Source organism: Sturnira hondurensis, unplaced genomic scaffold (genome assembly GCF_014824575.4).
Source record: "Sturnira hondurensis isolate 20B ecotype Veracruz unplaced genomic scaffold, ASM1482457v3 Scaffold0001872, whole genome shotgun sequence".
Classification (NCBI taxonomy): Eukaryota; Metazoa; Chordata; class Mammalia; order Chiroptera; family Phyllostomidae; genus Sturnira; species Sturnira hondurensis.
This window is the reverse complement of record NW_028074503.1, coordinates 36,129,240-36,144,682: the sequence shown is the minus strand read 5'-3', so window position 1 is coordinate 36,144,682 and position 15,443 is coordinate 36,129,240. Positions and strand designations below refer to the sequence as shown.

The 15,443-nt window shown below is 47.3% G+C and overlaps 1 protein-coding gene across 3 annotated transcripts in view; it reads left to right on the top strand.

Annotated features, from left to right (window-relative positions):
• TMX3 (thioredoxin related transmembrane protein 3) overlaps positions 1 to 15,183 on the top strand; it is a 33,691-nt gene extending 18,508 nt beyond the window's left edge. For 2 of the 3 annotated variants that reach the window (XM_037035628.1, XM_037035622.1), the window contains exons 9-16: positions 1,963 to 2,029; positions 3,007 to 3,105; positions 5,727 to 5,784; positions 5,970 to 6,023; positions 6,815 to 6,871; positions 10,704 to 10,833; positions 12,108 to 12,176; positions 13,576 to 15,183. In XM_037035628.1, the coding sequence (XP_036891523.1) occupies positions 1,963 to 2,029; positions 3,007 to 3,105; positions 5,727 to 5,784; positions 5,970 to 6,023; positions 6,815 to 6,871; positions 10,704 to 10,833; positions 12,108 to 12,176; positions 13,576 to 13,836 (795 nt within the window). In that variant the 3' untranslated portion in view covers positions 13,837 to 15,183. Of the gene's footprint in view, positions 1 to 1,962; positions 2,030 to 3,006; positions 3,106 to 5,726; positions 5,785 to 5,969; positions 6,028 to 6,814; positions 6,872 to 10,703; positions 10,834 to 12,107; positions 12,177 to 13,575 lie in introns of those variants that run through there. The other variant, XM_037035638.1, reaches the window with a different exon arrangement.
• Positions 15,184 to 15,443: the final 260 nt, after the last annotated feature.

Genomic DNA, 15,443 nt, shown 5'->3' with positions numbered 1-15,443 from the left:
GGATGGGAGATCAGCCACACTTGCCGTCACATTCTAGAACAGGTGCCTCAGAGGGTTATGAACCACTGTTTCGGAATGTCTTAAAATGTCTTAATGTGATAGGAAGGCCTAGAATGGACTAGAAGTAGAACTTGTAATAGACCTTTGCCTGCTAAGTGCAGGGGGCAACCAGTGTCAGCACGGGGGACTTACCCTGGCCCCCGCATCTGCAAAGCTTTCTGTGCAGTTTCCCTTGGGGTGCGCTGGAGGGCTGGCCGCCTCCCAGGCCCAGCACCACCTGACACGCACCTTGCTTGTCCTCAAGTGACATTCTTGTCCGATCCATAACCCGGGACCCCGAGAGGGGGCGGGGCGGGTGGCCACAGGCAGTGCTTGCTTGGGGCAGACTTCTTGGTTGTTAGGTGTTATTTTTATTACTAGCCTTCTCAGCCAGTTATTTTTAGAAGATTTTATTTATTTATCTTTAGAGGGGAAGGGAAGGAGAGAAGGAGAGAAATATCAATGTATGGTTGCCTCTCATGAGTCCCCTGTTGGGAACTGGCCTGCAACCCAGGCATGTGCCCTGACTAGGAATCGAACCTCGATCGTGTGGTTCGCAGGCCCGCGCTCAATCCACTGAGCTACACCAGCCAGGTCAGCCAGTTATTTTTTAGCTTTCTTTAATTATTCCCGCAAATATCAATATTTGTCATCTCCCTTTTAGTTCTGAGTATGTGGCTGCTAAAGACTGCTGGAGAGAGTAATAGTCCTTTCAGAATAATAGGAGGACTTTTATTTCCACAAGGAACTCTTAACTAAGGACAAAGCCCATGATTTTATGTTCTTGGCATATTCTGAATTTTAATGTGTGGTCACGCAAAGCTTCCTTGGCTTTATGACTGGTATTTATGAAAACCTCAACAGGTGTAATAAAGAGATAGAAAGATGAATTAGGACAGTTTCTGACTTCGGGATATTTGAAGGTGGATAGAGAAGTTGTCATGCAGTCAGTTTACCATCCCAGAAGATTGGAGTTTACAGGAGCACGGGGAAAGAGGAGGGGAGGTTCAGGCTCTGGTGGGGGCGTTGCTCAGAGCTGGGGTCATCTGTATGCTTGAAGGTGGAGTCTTATCCACCCCCAGAGCAGCTGTTTTCATGGTGCTGTGCCACTTGTCCTTCAGTAGTGATGTGGCCGGATCCTTCAGGGTCACTTGAGATAGGCCCTGTCCCCTCTTCAGCCTTTGCAGGACAGTGTTTTTTATTTTCATTGTTATTTTACTAGTTATCTACTGATTTCTTTGTTTGTTGACACTTTCAGCATTACCACACTCACGTAATAACTCAAATTACATCTCTCTTGCTCTAATACTGACTTCCCTTCTGTAGTTTTACTGATTTGAAAGAATTACAACACGTGTGTAAGAAGCAGCTACCTTCCGAATGAATCCCTCATTGTTAATTACCGTTGTGAGTTCCCGTTGGTAAAGCACCTGACAGTTTCAGCCTGCTCTCACGTGTGTGAGCTGATCCACCTCCTAACTCCCTGCGGAGGTTGGGGCGCAGCATCGTTGGTCCTCAGAGGAGGAAGCGGACTCCCTGGGCCAGCCTCCCTGCACAGCCCAGGAGTGGCAGGGGAGGACTGGAACTTGCCAGTGCTGAGTGACACCTTAGGCCCTGCCTTTTGGCCTCTTCACGGTGCTCTTATCCTGACGTCCCAGAACAGCTCGGGCTGTTGTCAGCTCTGAGCCTATTCCCTAGTCCTTGCGAGGTGAGCAGGCACGGGGTGAGGTGGGTGTGTGAAGAGAGGCCACGCCCAGTGCTTGGATGAACTTGGGGGATTCGGGGTTCTCTTTGTAACTGTTCGGAACCGTCTTCTCACTGTTAGGCCTTTCAGCTCTCTGGTACCGTTAGTAATTCTGCAGTCGTAGCTACCAGTTGAACAGCCTTCTGTGATAAGACTGCTTACGTGTCTCATCTTTGCAGTACGTGACGCTGAGGGAGATGCCCGCCGTGCTGGTTTTCAAAGACGGGACTCACTTCGTTTACGACGGTGAGTTCCAGAGCTCAGCTTCCAAAAGCTTAGCTCGGGTGGGAGTTTTTCAACGAAAATGCCCGTTGCGGGTCTCCGGTGTTGGCGAACTGTTTAGTGAGTGTAACTGCTGCGTACAGCTCCCGTTAGTAAGTTGAACGGTTGGCCCCTTTTTCTTACCCTGCAGCTTTAGTTTTTCCTGACAGTGTTTTTTGTTTTGGGTTTTTTGGGGCTTTTCTTGGTCAGGTCATTTGCCTTGTTGAGAGAAGAATCTTATGCAATTTCTGTGTGTTACTTTAAAATATTCCGAGATTAATTTGTAAAAAGTACATTTCAGACACAAAAATGTGAAGAGATAAAACATGCCTAGTAGTGGCGACACCCGGTCACTACTGCCTTCCCTGCCTTCCTCTCCCTCCTCCACAGGAGTAGCCGCTCTTAAGCACTTCTTTCTTGAAAGCAAATGTTCAGTCTGTTTTTAAAATATTTTATTGTATTTAACATAACTAATAGTAAACAGAACTCTAGAGTAGTAAGTCCCTGCATACCTGCCCCATCGCCCAGGTCAGACTGTGGCCAAGCTGTACCCGCATCTGCTTCATTTAGCTCTGTTCTTTGTTTGAAGTATCGAAAGCAAAACCTGGTTGCATTTCATTATTGTGCACTTCGTTACCCATCTCTTTAAAAAGTGGCCTTTTTTTTGTTTAACCACATGCTGTTGTAGCACCAAACAAAATGAACAATACTTCCTTGACATTATCCAGTACCTACTTCCTCGATTCTGAAATGGTACTCGGCAGGCAGTGTGGCGAACTCGGAAGAGGCGTTCTGTGCCTTAGACCTTATATGTGCTGTGTTGGTTTAAAACACACCCCTGTCAATGGGATAGATGAGGTTAAGGTTACGATCCTGGCATTTTATTCACATTACTGGAGTAGAACACATAAGCATTTTGAAGGCACTTACACTGTAATTATCAACTTTCTTTTGTTTTCCAGAGTACGAGGATGGTGACCTGTCATCTTGGATCAGCAGGGAGAGGTTTCAGAATTACCTGACTGTGGACGGCTTCCTCTTGTATGAACTGGGAGACACGGGTACAAACATACACACAACTCCCCGTCACTGGACAGAGTTTCTCCCCAATGGGTCACCTAAGTCTGATTCTGTAGCAAATGAATTTTAAGTTCTACGTAATCATTTTGTTTCTTCTGTGGACCTGAATGCCAGTGCTCACTCGTGAGAATTTCCATCACTGTGACCAGAGTGCACACCCGTGTCTGTGGGTCACACTGAGCTAGGGAGGACAGACAGGGCCGAGAGCCGCGGAGGAGAGAGCCTGGCACAGACAAACAGCCCACCGGCAAGGTATCCTCAGGAAGCTGATTTTTGTAGCAGGAGCTGAGGGGGACTCACCCCACCTTTAAAGCCCGCTTTACCCTGTGAGGGAACATGGATCCCAGACTGGCCTGGCTTCTCACAATTACATGGCTGAAAGAGACGGGCACAGTAGTGTGTGTAGACACCAGTGAAAGCTATACGGAGCTCACCTTATGGTCTCCTGGGCGCAAACTACAAAAATTTGGGGAAGCTAACCGTGTGAGTTTTAAGAAATGAATTACAAGTGAGAAATAAGTCCTACTTGTCATTGTCACATTTGTTCCTGTTCATAACGTACAGTGAATAGGGTGGAAGACCAGTTTCAATTAAGAGAATGGGAACACCAGGCGCTCAGTGTTTTTTAGGAGAAATGTGGGCATAGAATTTCCAATTCCTGGTTTCCTCCCGTGGATCTGACTAAGCGCACCAGGTGGAAGTGCCCCCGGGGGCCCTGCCCTGGTTTTGTAGCTCCCCCTCGGGACGGAGATCGGCGCTGCTGCTGGGGCCGCCCTGTGCACGTGCCGTATCTGGCAGCGTTTCTGTCTCTGCTCGTGCTCTCAGAGGGAGGTGTGTGTTGGCTCAGCATCGGACTCCACGTGGATACTGTGCAGGAAAAGGGAGGAAGTGTAGGAATGCAGCCATTGGCCTCCAGTGTGGTCACCGTAGGAGATAGCGTGGCCTCGAGGTCATTGACCAGGGAGCTCTGGCTCTGCTCGGATAAGTCGCAGATTCGTTTGGGACGAAGGTGCTGTGGCGGCCAGTGTTCCCTTTGTGTGTCCACCATGACCACCCTGATCAGTTGTCCGGTCCGGCTGTGTCCCTGCTGTCATACAGCCTGGCCACTTCCCATCCGAGCACCACTCCGACTCCTGAGTGTTGGTGTCTCCGACACTTCACGTCTTTCCCAGAAGCCCTGGTGCCTGCATCTCAGTTCCACTCAGTCTTTCCCCAGCCTCACTGACTTTTCAGTGCCCCAACGACCTGTGCACCTTGCCTCAACGTCCCTCCCTGCTTCCCCTTTTTTTCTGCGTGGAAATGCAAAGCTAATTTATGTTTGCGCATCCAACTGAGACCAAGCAGTGCTGCGTTAGGAAAATCTTTTACTGACCCCTCAAACTACATTCATTGACTCTAACACTCTTAGTAACATGTCGCCTTCCTTCAGAACTGCTCTGATGTGACTGCACACATATTTGTGGGCTTATCTTTCCTGCTAGGCGCTGCTCTATGCAAGTGCAGAGCCGGGTCTGTGTGCTCGTGGCTGTGTCGCAGGGAACCAGCCCAGTGCTGGGGTGCAGCTTGGGGCTCAGCGTTGTGAGCATCACCTGTGAGAACTGCTTGTGTGGGCCTAGGGGAAGGTGCTCTGTGTGTTGTAGACATTCTGAAAAAGGATAAACGGGGCAACAAAACTAAACACACTCTTGAAGCCCCTGGGAATCGAAGAAGCACAGCAGAAACCAAGCACTGAATAGTAACTGAAATGACATTTCAAGAGAGGAAATGACTGAACGGACAGTCCAGCTGAAGGGTGAAAGAGTGAGTCCAGACTGTGTGGAACTGAAAGACTGAGCAGCGTGGAACTGGGGGGGGAAAGTTAAGGTGTGGGGGTGGCATTGTGAGGTGGTTGACCGAATCCTGCATTTCTGTACCCACTCTGAGCCAGAAACTGTGCCCATGTTTCTGTGCCCGTCTTCACTCCGCTCTCCCAGTAACTTTGAAATGGGTGCTCGTTTCTGCTGTAAGCTTTGAGTTTACTGAGGTTAAGTCACACAGCCAACAGGCAATGGAGCTTCACCGATGTTCCCCCAGGCCTAGACCGTGACACACCCTGAGGGTCACACTGGCTGCCCCGAGGACATCAGAGATGAATGTGACTTAATGTTCTATGCAGGGCTAAGTGACTCCCAGTCATTTTGTGTGTGATTACTGGCAAGTAGTGACTCGTGCCACCGAAGGACCCGGCAGTGTAAAAATCACTTGTTGCATGCCGTAGAGCTATAGCAATCAGTAGTAAATGTCTTTTATCAGCTCAGTCCTTAGGGTTTTGCTTCTGACAAACCACGAATCATTTTGTGGGTTGTGTGAAAAAATATAGTTTTTGTATATGCATAATTAAATACTCACTATTGTTTATATCTTGAGGATGAGAGTTGGGAGGGAACTTACTACTTAGAGGTGACTCACTGATTTGCTTTCCTGAGTATGACACGTGAGATTGTTGAAATTAACTTGTAGAAGCAATGTTTACTAATTCCCAGTTCACAGCTATATATATAGTAATAATTGACAAGTTTGTATAATAAGGATTATTGAATTTTCATGTCATTCTTAATTTCAGGAAAGCTTGTGGCTATTGCAGTTATTGATGAGAAAAATACATCAGTTGAACATACCAGGTACAGTGCCTTGAAATCGTTTTAAGCTTCCAATAGCACCTAATTCAGACTTTGCGTGGCTTCATAGACTCAACGTGGCGCCTTGTCCCGCGGCATTAGAGAAGGCAACAGGTACTAGAATTGAGTAGCTGTGACACGTGATTCAAGTGGAAACAGGAAATATTCCCATGTTGTTTCTTCTGCAGATTGAAGTCAGTTATTCAGGAGGTTGCCAGGGACTACAGAGGTCAGTTCCACAGGTAGGTGCCGGCACTCCTCCCAGTCCCTTCGTTTTTGTCCAGCTGCGGTTTCCATGCGGCGAACCGGGTGTAGGGGTGCTTCCTACTTTCCAAGATGGATGCGAGCTGAAGGGAACTACAGCGTGTCGCACTTCCATACGAACTGTCTGGACTTGAAGTTTGTTCACACGTCCCACGGCAAATGGGCATCATGCCCGCTCCTCAGTGGGGCTTGGGGCGAGGCCGGTGATACAAAGGCGTGCACGCGTGCCGCTCCGGCGTTTGAGATGGAGTGGTGTGAGCAGTCACAAGCCAGGTGGACCGGACGCTCGTGACAGGGACTCAGAGAATGACGGGGCATAGAAATATGTGATATTTTTGCCGTGTGCTTAATTAAGCATTCTGTTTGCTGCTGACATAAGAAACGGTCATTATAAATGTTCCATTATTTAATTACTATTCCCTTTTTATTGAATCTTCCAGTGATGTATTGGGGTGATATACTTGTGTTTCTCCTGTTACATCAGGCATCCTCTGAGTAGTCCTGTTTCAGAGAGCATGGCTGTCCTCAAAAACATGTTTCCGTTAGAGAGTCTCATACTGCCTTTTTAAATACGTGTAAACAATATCTGAGAACTGGTTTAACTTGACTTAGATGTATTTGTATCTCAAAAACCTGTAGGAATATACACTTTTATACATTATTGTATGTCAAATGTTTAATGTTTACATGCTTACCAAGCTCAGTTCTTTTTTGTGTTAAATATTGCTTTTTTTCTCTCTTTTTTCCCCCCGTGGTTGTTGTTGGTTAGAGATTTTCAGTTTGGACATATGGATGGGAATGAATATATAAATTCCTTGCTGATGGAGTAAGTACTAACTGATCTAATGATTTCACTATCAATTCTATCAGTGTTTAAATTTCTGTGTCTGACAGATGGACAGAAGGACTGGTAGCTGAAAAGAGCAGACATTTGGTGGATGCTGATATAGACATTCTCCCGTTAAATAATTCACTTCAGTGTTTAAATCTGTATTTGTAACTTTCACATTGTTCTATACTAAAAAAGTGTGTCCAAAGTCAGTTATAATTTATAGTATTTTGAAAAGAGGATATTCAGAAACTTATAAACTTTGTGGTTTTGTTTCATACATACTTTACCTTAAGTTCAGTTTTAGTGAAGAAGTTTAAGTAGAAAATTTTTAGTATTTAAGAATTATTTGCCATCCTAGAAGGATTTAAGAGACTAAAATAACTCTATAGGGAAAATATGGAAGTTTCATCAATAATATTTGTGGTGTACGGTTCTGATTTGTCACTTCATAAAGTTTATATGAGGGGTCTTTTGCCATGCCTATGCTGAATTAATACATTCCAAATACGAACCTGCTCAATTCAGCAGACATTTAGTGAGTGTTCACTATATGTCATGTGCTGTGTTTGGCCCTGTTGGTGCAAAAAATTAGTGAGAGTGTCTGTCTTCAGATGGTCGTAGTGCCCTGGGCGAGACTGCAGGGTTATGACTACAGAGGTCTGTGTGTGAGGGGTTCTGGAACCAGCGCGATTCCCACCCCACCCTGTTGCACACTCAACTGGAAGCCTCTGGAAGCGCTTGCCAGAGGAGGCACCAATTAGAAGTTCTGGAGAATGAGAAGTTAGCTGAAGGACGCATGCAGGGGGTTATTTCCTGCAGAGCACAAAACCAAGCCCAAGAGGCGGCAGCAGAGTGGTTCTTAGGAGCGTGGGGGACGTCCCAGTGGCCCCAGATGTGACGGTGGGGCAAGCTCCCTGCAGACAGGCACCCTGTCCGGGCCCGGTCAGGGGCACAGGTGTAGCGATCTCTCACTTTTTGTGTCGGTCTCTCGTTTGCTCGGTAGCACAGGTGTAGCGAACGCCTTTGCGCATCAGTGCAGTGCCTTGGGCTAAATTAGAGTCTTGCAGTTTCCAAGTAACACAGTGGGGAAATAAAAAACCAAACTTACAAACTCAAAGGGTCGTGTGTAATTTTCAGTTAAAAGCCTAAAATCATCAAGTAGTGTCACCTTTTGTTTTCATTTACATTGAGCTTACCCCTCTTACTCCAATTTGAGAGGGTTTACCAGAGATGCAAAGTGCAGGATAATATATGGGGAAGAAATCAAGACAAAGGAAAATAAAGAGTCTGTATAGTTATTAAAGGTACTTGAAAAATGGGGCCATGAATTTTTAATACTCAGTACAAAGGAGAAAAACATTTACATGTCTCTGCCTATAAAATCACTCCTGTAGGAGTGTGGTTGACATTGTAGACACCTGAGAGAAATTGCTGTGCTGTGTAATCGTATAAAGGGTAACACTCTATAGAAATGTATTTGGAATAGGATATTCTACACACACACACACACACACACACACATACAGCAGGGACTTTGATACAACCATTTCTTATAAGGGCCTTCTAGGCAAGCCAGTATATTGATTCAGTTAAATGAAATATATTGATTCAGTTAAATATTCAGTATATTAAACAGTGTTTGCAAAACCCCAAAGCAGTTTGTGTCCAGGGGACAACTGCTTCCCCCAAGAAAATACTCAGAACATGCAGAGGCGGGTGGACATTCCTTCACATTATTTCTCACGTGCGTTGTGACGTAGTCGAACTTTTGAGCAACAGTTGTGGTCAGAGAACAACAAGAATTTCTACTACCAGACCCTTTTAGTTTGCGATGGTTAGGTTTTTTCTTACTCATATTTTTGGGTTTTACTTTTTTTCCCAGAGGAGAGAGAAGGCATAGAGTTATGGTTATATAATAATAATTGGAAGTCCTTACGGAGCACTTCATTGCAGCCCACACTGGACCGAGTAGTCAGTGTACATTTTCTCACTTTTGTAGTAACTCAGTAAGGTGTCAGCGCTATTGCTATCTCCATTTATGTACGTGAGGAAATTCCTGTTTCTTAGAAGAAACTCAGCGGAGTTAAATACTGTGCCAGAGGATGCCAACAAGTAAGTTAGAGAGTCAGTTCTCAATTTCAGCTCTTTCCTGCTCCCAAAGCTATTAACTCGGCAACATTAATAGTGGCAGATAAGTGGAATTTTACAGGTATTGATGCCTAAAATATTTTTAACTTACGGCAAATACATATTATAGAAAGTTATTACATTGCAACACTGACCGTATTTTTATTCTTTCTCAAAACTAGTATACTATCAAATTTGGGGTCCATTAAATTATTTTGCAAATGGTTTCTGTGCCTATAATTAAGAGGACAGAGAATGAGGTGTTATCTTTCATTACCATTTGAATGGAAGTAACTTACCCATTAGGTTACCACTGCCTAGTAAGTAACTCTGGGCAGTGGAGTCCCTGGGCGCCCAGTGGCTTGCAATAGGGTTTTGTGTTTTCTGTCCCTGGTTTGGGCTCGGCTGACCCACTGGGCACAGCTAGCTATGGCTCCAAACTGCCATTTAGGTTCTGGACTGCTCCATGTGGCTTTAGTGCCCTTGACCTTGGGAGGATAGTTTCTTGGCCAGGTTGTCCTTGCACAGTCACAGCACAGGAAGGTGAGGGTGGCTCTGCAGGCACATCGGCTTGGTCCCTTCTGCCTTCCCCTTGAGCAAGCCCCAGGGCTGTGTCCCAGTGTCAGGGGTCAGATGGGCATGTTTCCCTCCCTGGGAAAAAGGTGTGGCGTGGGGACAGAGTCACTTATGGGTTGTCGTCAGTGGTGTCAACTGTTTTCACTGTGGATTTTCCTCCTTTTATGTAACACTTCCATATAGACATACAATTAACTGAACTGGCGTGTAGGTGGTTCACACTTGAGGTGGTTCAATCATTACTCTTCATGATTGTGCAAAACCAGCCTCTGAAAGGAAAAAGCAGATTATTCCAATGAAATGATGCATTGGTGATATTATAGTCATCATGGTGGCTGGAGGGTGGGGGTGATGTACAGGGTGGGCAGAGGTGGGTTTGTGGTTGTGAGTGCGTGCAAGTTTATTTTACTGTTACTACTTACTATATTATTTTCCGTGTGATCAACTGTGAACCTGCTCTCGCCCCGCCCTGCCTTGTGGGGTCGTGGGAGTTCAGGGAATTTGGAGTGGAGCTTATTGTACACACATGTGTTACATGCAAGGCACTGCGCTGCATGCTTAAACTTGAGCCTTTTCATTTAATTCCATAGCAAGATAGGTGGCCCCAAACCTTTCATTTGTGTGTCAGTGAAAAGCATTTAGCTTAAACACCAAGTTACAGGAAAGCCCCCGATGTGAACACAAGCAGTGTGAAAGCAGAGACCACGCTCCCCCACTCAGATCCTGGCCCCCAAGCGCTGTTCCTCTGTGGCGGGCTGTGCGGGGGGCTGTGGGTGCCCCACAGCCACGGGGATGAGAGCACGCCCGTGGCCAGGGGTGGTGTGGCCCAGAGACCGACACTGTGCACATCACAGGTTTCATCCCTCAGTGTAATGTGAAAACTCAGCTGCCTCTCAGCTACCTCTCATTTGGGTGTGTTGGAATGTTCTTCACATAATGTCAGTTTAGCAACTTTTTAAAATTGATGCAAAATTTGAAATTTTTGTCACGCAGGCAAAAGGCAGAGCTATTAATGTAGCTCTCTTGTTGTGATTACAGTTACTTATGTACAATATAAAGGTCAGAATGCTTGTTATCTGTGTGTTTAATGTGTATTTTGAGTTCTTTGTTTTTCTATTTGCAGTGAAGTGAAAGTCCCAACTGTGGTTGTACTAAACACCTCAAACCAACAGTACTTTTTACTAGACAGGCAGATCGAGAACACCGAGGACATGGTCCACTTCTTCCGCAGCGTTTTGGATGGCACGGTGCAAGTAAGCTGCTCGCTGCATTTCAGAGGATGCTGGGAGGTGGGGGAGGAGAAGGCAGTTCTCGTTTGTGGTTCTAGAAGGGAGAGTCAGCCACCACCTGGGCAGGTGTCCTCTCCACGCCTTACGTTGCTCACCTTGCAGACAGTGTCACATTCTCTGACACCTGGACAGTTAGTTCTTCTGTGGCAGAGGCAGCTCATGGTTATTTGGGGGCACGCTTGGTTGTCGCAGGGATTGGGAGGTGCTGCTGACTGCCTCAGAGTCGGGTGCAGGGCGCTCGGGGCCACAGAGCTGCCCGGGGGTGGCCTGTCCTGCCTCTCAGACCATCCTGGGGCTCAGGGCGCGGTCGGGCGATGGGATTCAGGTCGGTTATCCGAGGAAACCTGTGAACGAGGCCCCAGTTTCATACTGAGGTTCAGAGCCACAGTGGAGACTTCTGAATCCTGTAGACTATTTCTCAGAATAATGAACAATAGTCTTACCTTCCCCCATTTTTCTGTAAATCTCACTGCGACATTTTCATATTGTTGCCACTCATGTTAGAGGCTCGTGAAGCATCACGTCAGTAGGTTGAAGGAGTAAAGAACACACGAGTCTGTGCCTCCGTGGAATTCAGTTACTTTGGGACACTTCCTTCCCCTGTACGCAGACTTTATGAAAGTTGGCTCCCCGAGTAACACGGGTCTGTTTCGCTTTGGAAATCACACAGTAGGGAATTTTTATTTGTGGAAACGATGTGTGTGTGCCTGAGAGCCCTTCTTTTTGTAGGTCAGTGAAACCCAGTGCGAACTGTCCAGCAGCAAAGAGGCCTCGCTGGTTCGCATGGCTGAGAAATCCTAGGAATGGGGCACACTTTAGGGAGGGCTGGGTGCCAGGGGTCTGATGGATTGTCAGGGGGAATTTTGCTCTCTGCCCACCCTTCAGCTTTTTCGTTTGTTCGTTTTGTTTTGTTTTTGAGCTTCACCCTTAGGGAAACGTTCCATGCACAGTAGCAAATAGCCCTGCAATGTCCAGAGCGGAACAGCGTCGTTCAGCTCAGACACTGAGCAGGCCTGGGCTGGGGCAGGCAGCGACTGGGAAGGCAGGCTCCTGGGGGAGAGTGCACAGTCGCACAGGGAGCAGGAGGCAGGTGGGCCGGGAGAAACACCGGCTGGCCCTTCAGGTGCTGTGTGCAATCTGTCCTCCAGCCTGGGCCAGCAGGTTTTAGATCATGACAGAGAAATGAAACAATGGTGCTTAAAGTAACAATATAATTGTCTTTTCTTGTTATATTTAAGGCCCAAGGAGGCGATAGCATTTTGCAGAGATTGAAAAGAATGGTGTTTGATGCCAAATCTACTATCGTGGTGAGTTGGGACAGTTTGTCTGATTTTGGTTGGTGACTGACACTCTATTGGGTAATGCAGGTTCTTTATGTCTGACTGAGGGAAAATCTGCCATTTGGAAGGATTGGATAAAATATCTGACTTTGCAAGGTAACAGGAAGGCTGTATTTACAGTAAGAAATCATGTTCATCGCGTGGAAATGTTTTCTCTGATACTTATCTCCTTACGATTGGAGAGTCACTGGAATCAGGATCAGTTAACGGCACAGCCTTCCTCCAAGTGTCTTTCAGTCTCTTTGCTAATCTGTACCTTTGAGGCCTTGGATCTGAACCCTTCTTGCTGAGAGTGCTTAGCAGTCCTTCTTACTGTGAGAGCGGAGGCCTGACTGAGTTACTTTGAGCCTTAAACTTTTTGTTGCCTCTCTGGCACTACCCTGTGGTATGTCCGTTCCTGCTGCCCAGAAGCAATCATCAGAGTCAGCGCTAACCTGTCGATGAGAATTGGTTCTCGTGATACTCTGCCTGCTTCCTTCGGTTTATTAGTGACACCCTTTCCTTTCCTGTGGGCACCGGCACAGGAGGACCCTCGGCACCTTACCAGCTGGCGCCCTGCCTTCCACTGGCTGCCCCCTCTCTGCTCCCCTGTCTCCAGCCCACTCTGCACACCGCTCCACAGCGGGTCCCCTTGGTCTTCAAACACTGCCTGTCCTCGGGGGGCTTCTCCCCGTGCTCACGCCACCCAGGGGCGCCCCGCCTTGTTCTCACTCTTGATTAAGTCTCTGCCTCAAACAGCTGAGTTCTGTGACGCTTTCTTCTGTCTTCTCAGTCCACAGTGACGTGTGCTCCTCTGCACTCGTCTCCGTGGTTCTCAGGAGTTAGAGTCACGGCCTATAGAAGGCATTGTGGTTAGAAAACCTAACCAGGAAAACGGCTCTTCCTTTTCTGGGAGTCGAGGAGACAGTGTGTACGATGAGGGACTTTACTAAGTTGAAGTTCTTCACTACTGAGCAGACACGGGAAAAAGTGTTACAATGCGTGTGAAGAGAGTGTGTGTGTGCCTTCATTGTGGTAAACGACAGCCTTCTCGGTGAGGTGAGCAGGCTCCTGCAGATGGGCATGGGAGCCATCACGCAGAGACCTGTGTGGCTCCTTGAGGGAGACAGTTGTCCTTAGCAAGGGCTGTAAAGCACTTGGTGCCTTTGTCTACTGCTGCTGGCTGGTGACATGTGCGTACACATAGGCACCCACCATACGCAAATCCTATCTCTGAGCAGACCTTTGACGTGGCAGTTACTGCGGAAGCATGGACACTGGCAGGTCGGGCGGCAGCAGGGGACGAGGGCCGGAGTGGCTGCAGCCCCTCTGTGCCGTTCCCGCGTGAGGGCGTTTGCGGGAACTGACTGTCCTCCTCTCTCTGCAGTCTATATTCAGGAGCTCTCCGATCATGGGCTGCTTTCTCTTCGGCCTGCCTCTGGGTGTCATCAGTATCATGTGCTATGGCATCTACACAGCCGACACAGACGGAGGTTACATAGAAGAACGGTACGAGGTGTCCAAAAGCGAGCTTGAAGGCGGGGAAGCGGCGGAGGAGAGCAGGGAGCAGCCGGAGCCGAGGGGCGCACTCTTGCCAGGGCCTGCCGGGCAGGGGCCCAAGGACGTGCTGGAGAAGAAGACGGACTGAGACTGCACTAGGATTTCAGTCACTGAAGAGTCTATTTATTGAACTCAGACGTTAGTCATGGTCTTTACAGCGGACAATGAGGTATTTGTATTCTGCTAATATCAGCTGCATGGAGTGCAGTAGTTCTTCCTAAATGTGGAGGTGTTTGGCGCAGAGAGGAGTTGCCGTCTGACACGAAAAGCACCCCACGGAAGTCCACCTGTTAGATGTTGTCCGGACCAGGCCCAGTGCGTGTCTCTGTCTGAACACTCGGTGACGGCGGTGAGGGTCCTGGGCGGATGTGGAAGCCGGTCAGTCAGGGAGAAGACAGGTGTTAGATAGAGAAAGGCAAGACTTCCACCTCCTACCATCATCCTCTTGTATTTTGGGTAATATTTATATGGAGAAAATTGCGTCTTTACAATGTAGTCACTTTAAGGAGAACTAATACCTTTTTCCACAGCTCAAATTAAGATTATGAAATTTAAAAAATTTGGTTTTATAGAGCATAGCCATTTTATTTTCTTATTTTTTAAAGGAGAGAAAATGTTACTTTTTAACTTTATACTTAGTTGCATTGTAAAATTTTCATATTGGCCTGTATATTAGCAAAAAATAGTCTTATGTTTAATCTTTGCAACATAACCAGACCCCCTTGGAGCAGGGGTCTCAGACCATGCCCTGGGCTGGCGTCCCCGCAGCCACTTCAGGAGGGGAGGGGCTTTGTCACCCCTGCCCCGCTGGGGTGGGGACAGCCACTTGATTTCCCTGCTTTCTATCGTGTGGTCTCTTCAAAAACTGTCTTTTGATAAACAGCCCTGCTGCTTTGTGAAAAGTAATATATGTCATAGTCTCTTACGTTTCTGGCACGGCAACTTGGTGGTGACCTAATAGGCATCTGTGCGTGCGCATGCACGCGGACATGTGGACAGTGTTGGCGTGCATCTGTGATGTGGGGTTATGGGCACGGCTGTGTTCTCGGTGTGTGGTGAGTCACCCGGGCAGCCGGCTGGCAGAGTCGGGGTTGCTGACTGCAGGGGTCAGCCAGCCTGCTCCACCCTCCCAGCTCTTGTCAGCCTGTTCACCTTCTCTGTCCAAGGAATAAGATAGCGGTTCAATCCCAAGTCAGGCAAAAAAGTGGTTCTTTGTAAGTAATAGTTTGATATGCCTGTTGTAGATGAGCTTATCTTCAAGGCCTTTGTTTTACCTATGTTTAGGATTTGTATTAGGTGGCTTTTATTTAGGTGACTAGTCATTGAGTAGTTGAGTTATTCAATATGAAGAATTTTAGTAAACTTTAAAAATGTTCATTCAGCCCTGGCTGGTGTGGCTTTTGTGGATTGAGTGCCAGCCTGTGAACCAAAGCATCACTGGTTCAATTCCCAGTCAGGGTACATGCCTGGGTTGCAGGCCAGGTTCCAGTAGGGGGCGCACAAGAGGCAACTACACATTGATGTTTCTCTCCCTCTCTCCCTCCCTACCTTCCGCTCCCTAAAGGTAAACAAATAAAATCTTTAAACAAAAAATAAAAGTAAAAATGTTCATTCGCTTTAAAAAGAAGTAATTCGTGGTCCTGACACTGAAATTGTCTCAGGCTTTGCTCCCCACGGGCAGCTGCTGGTTGTTCT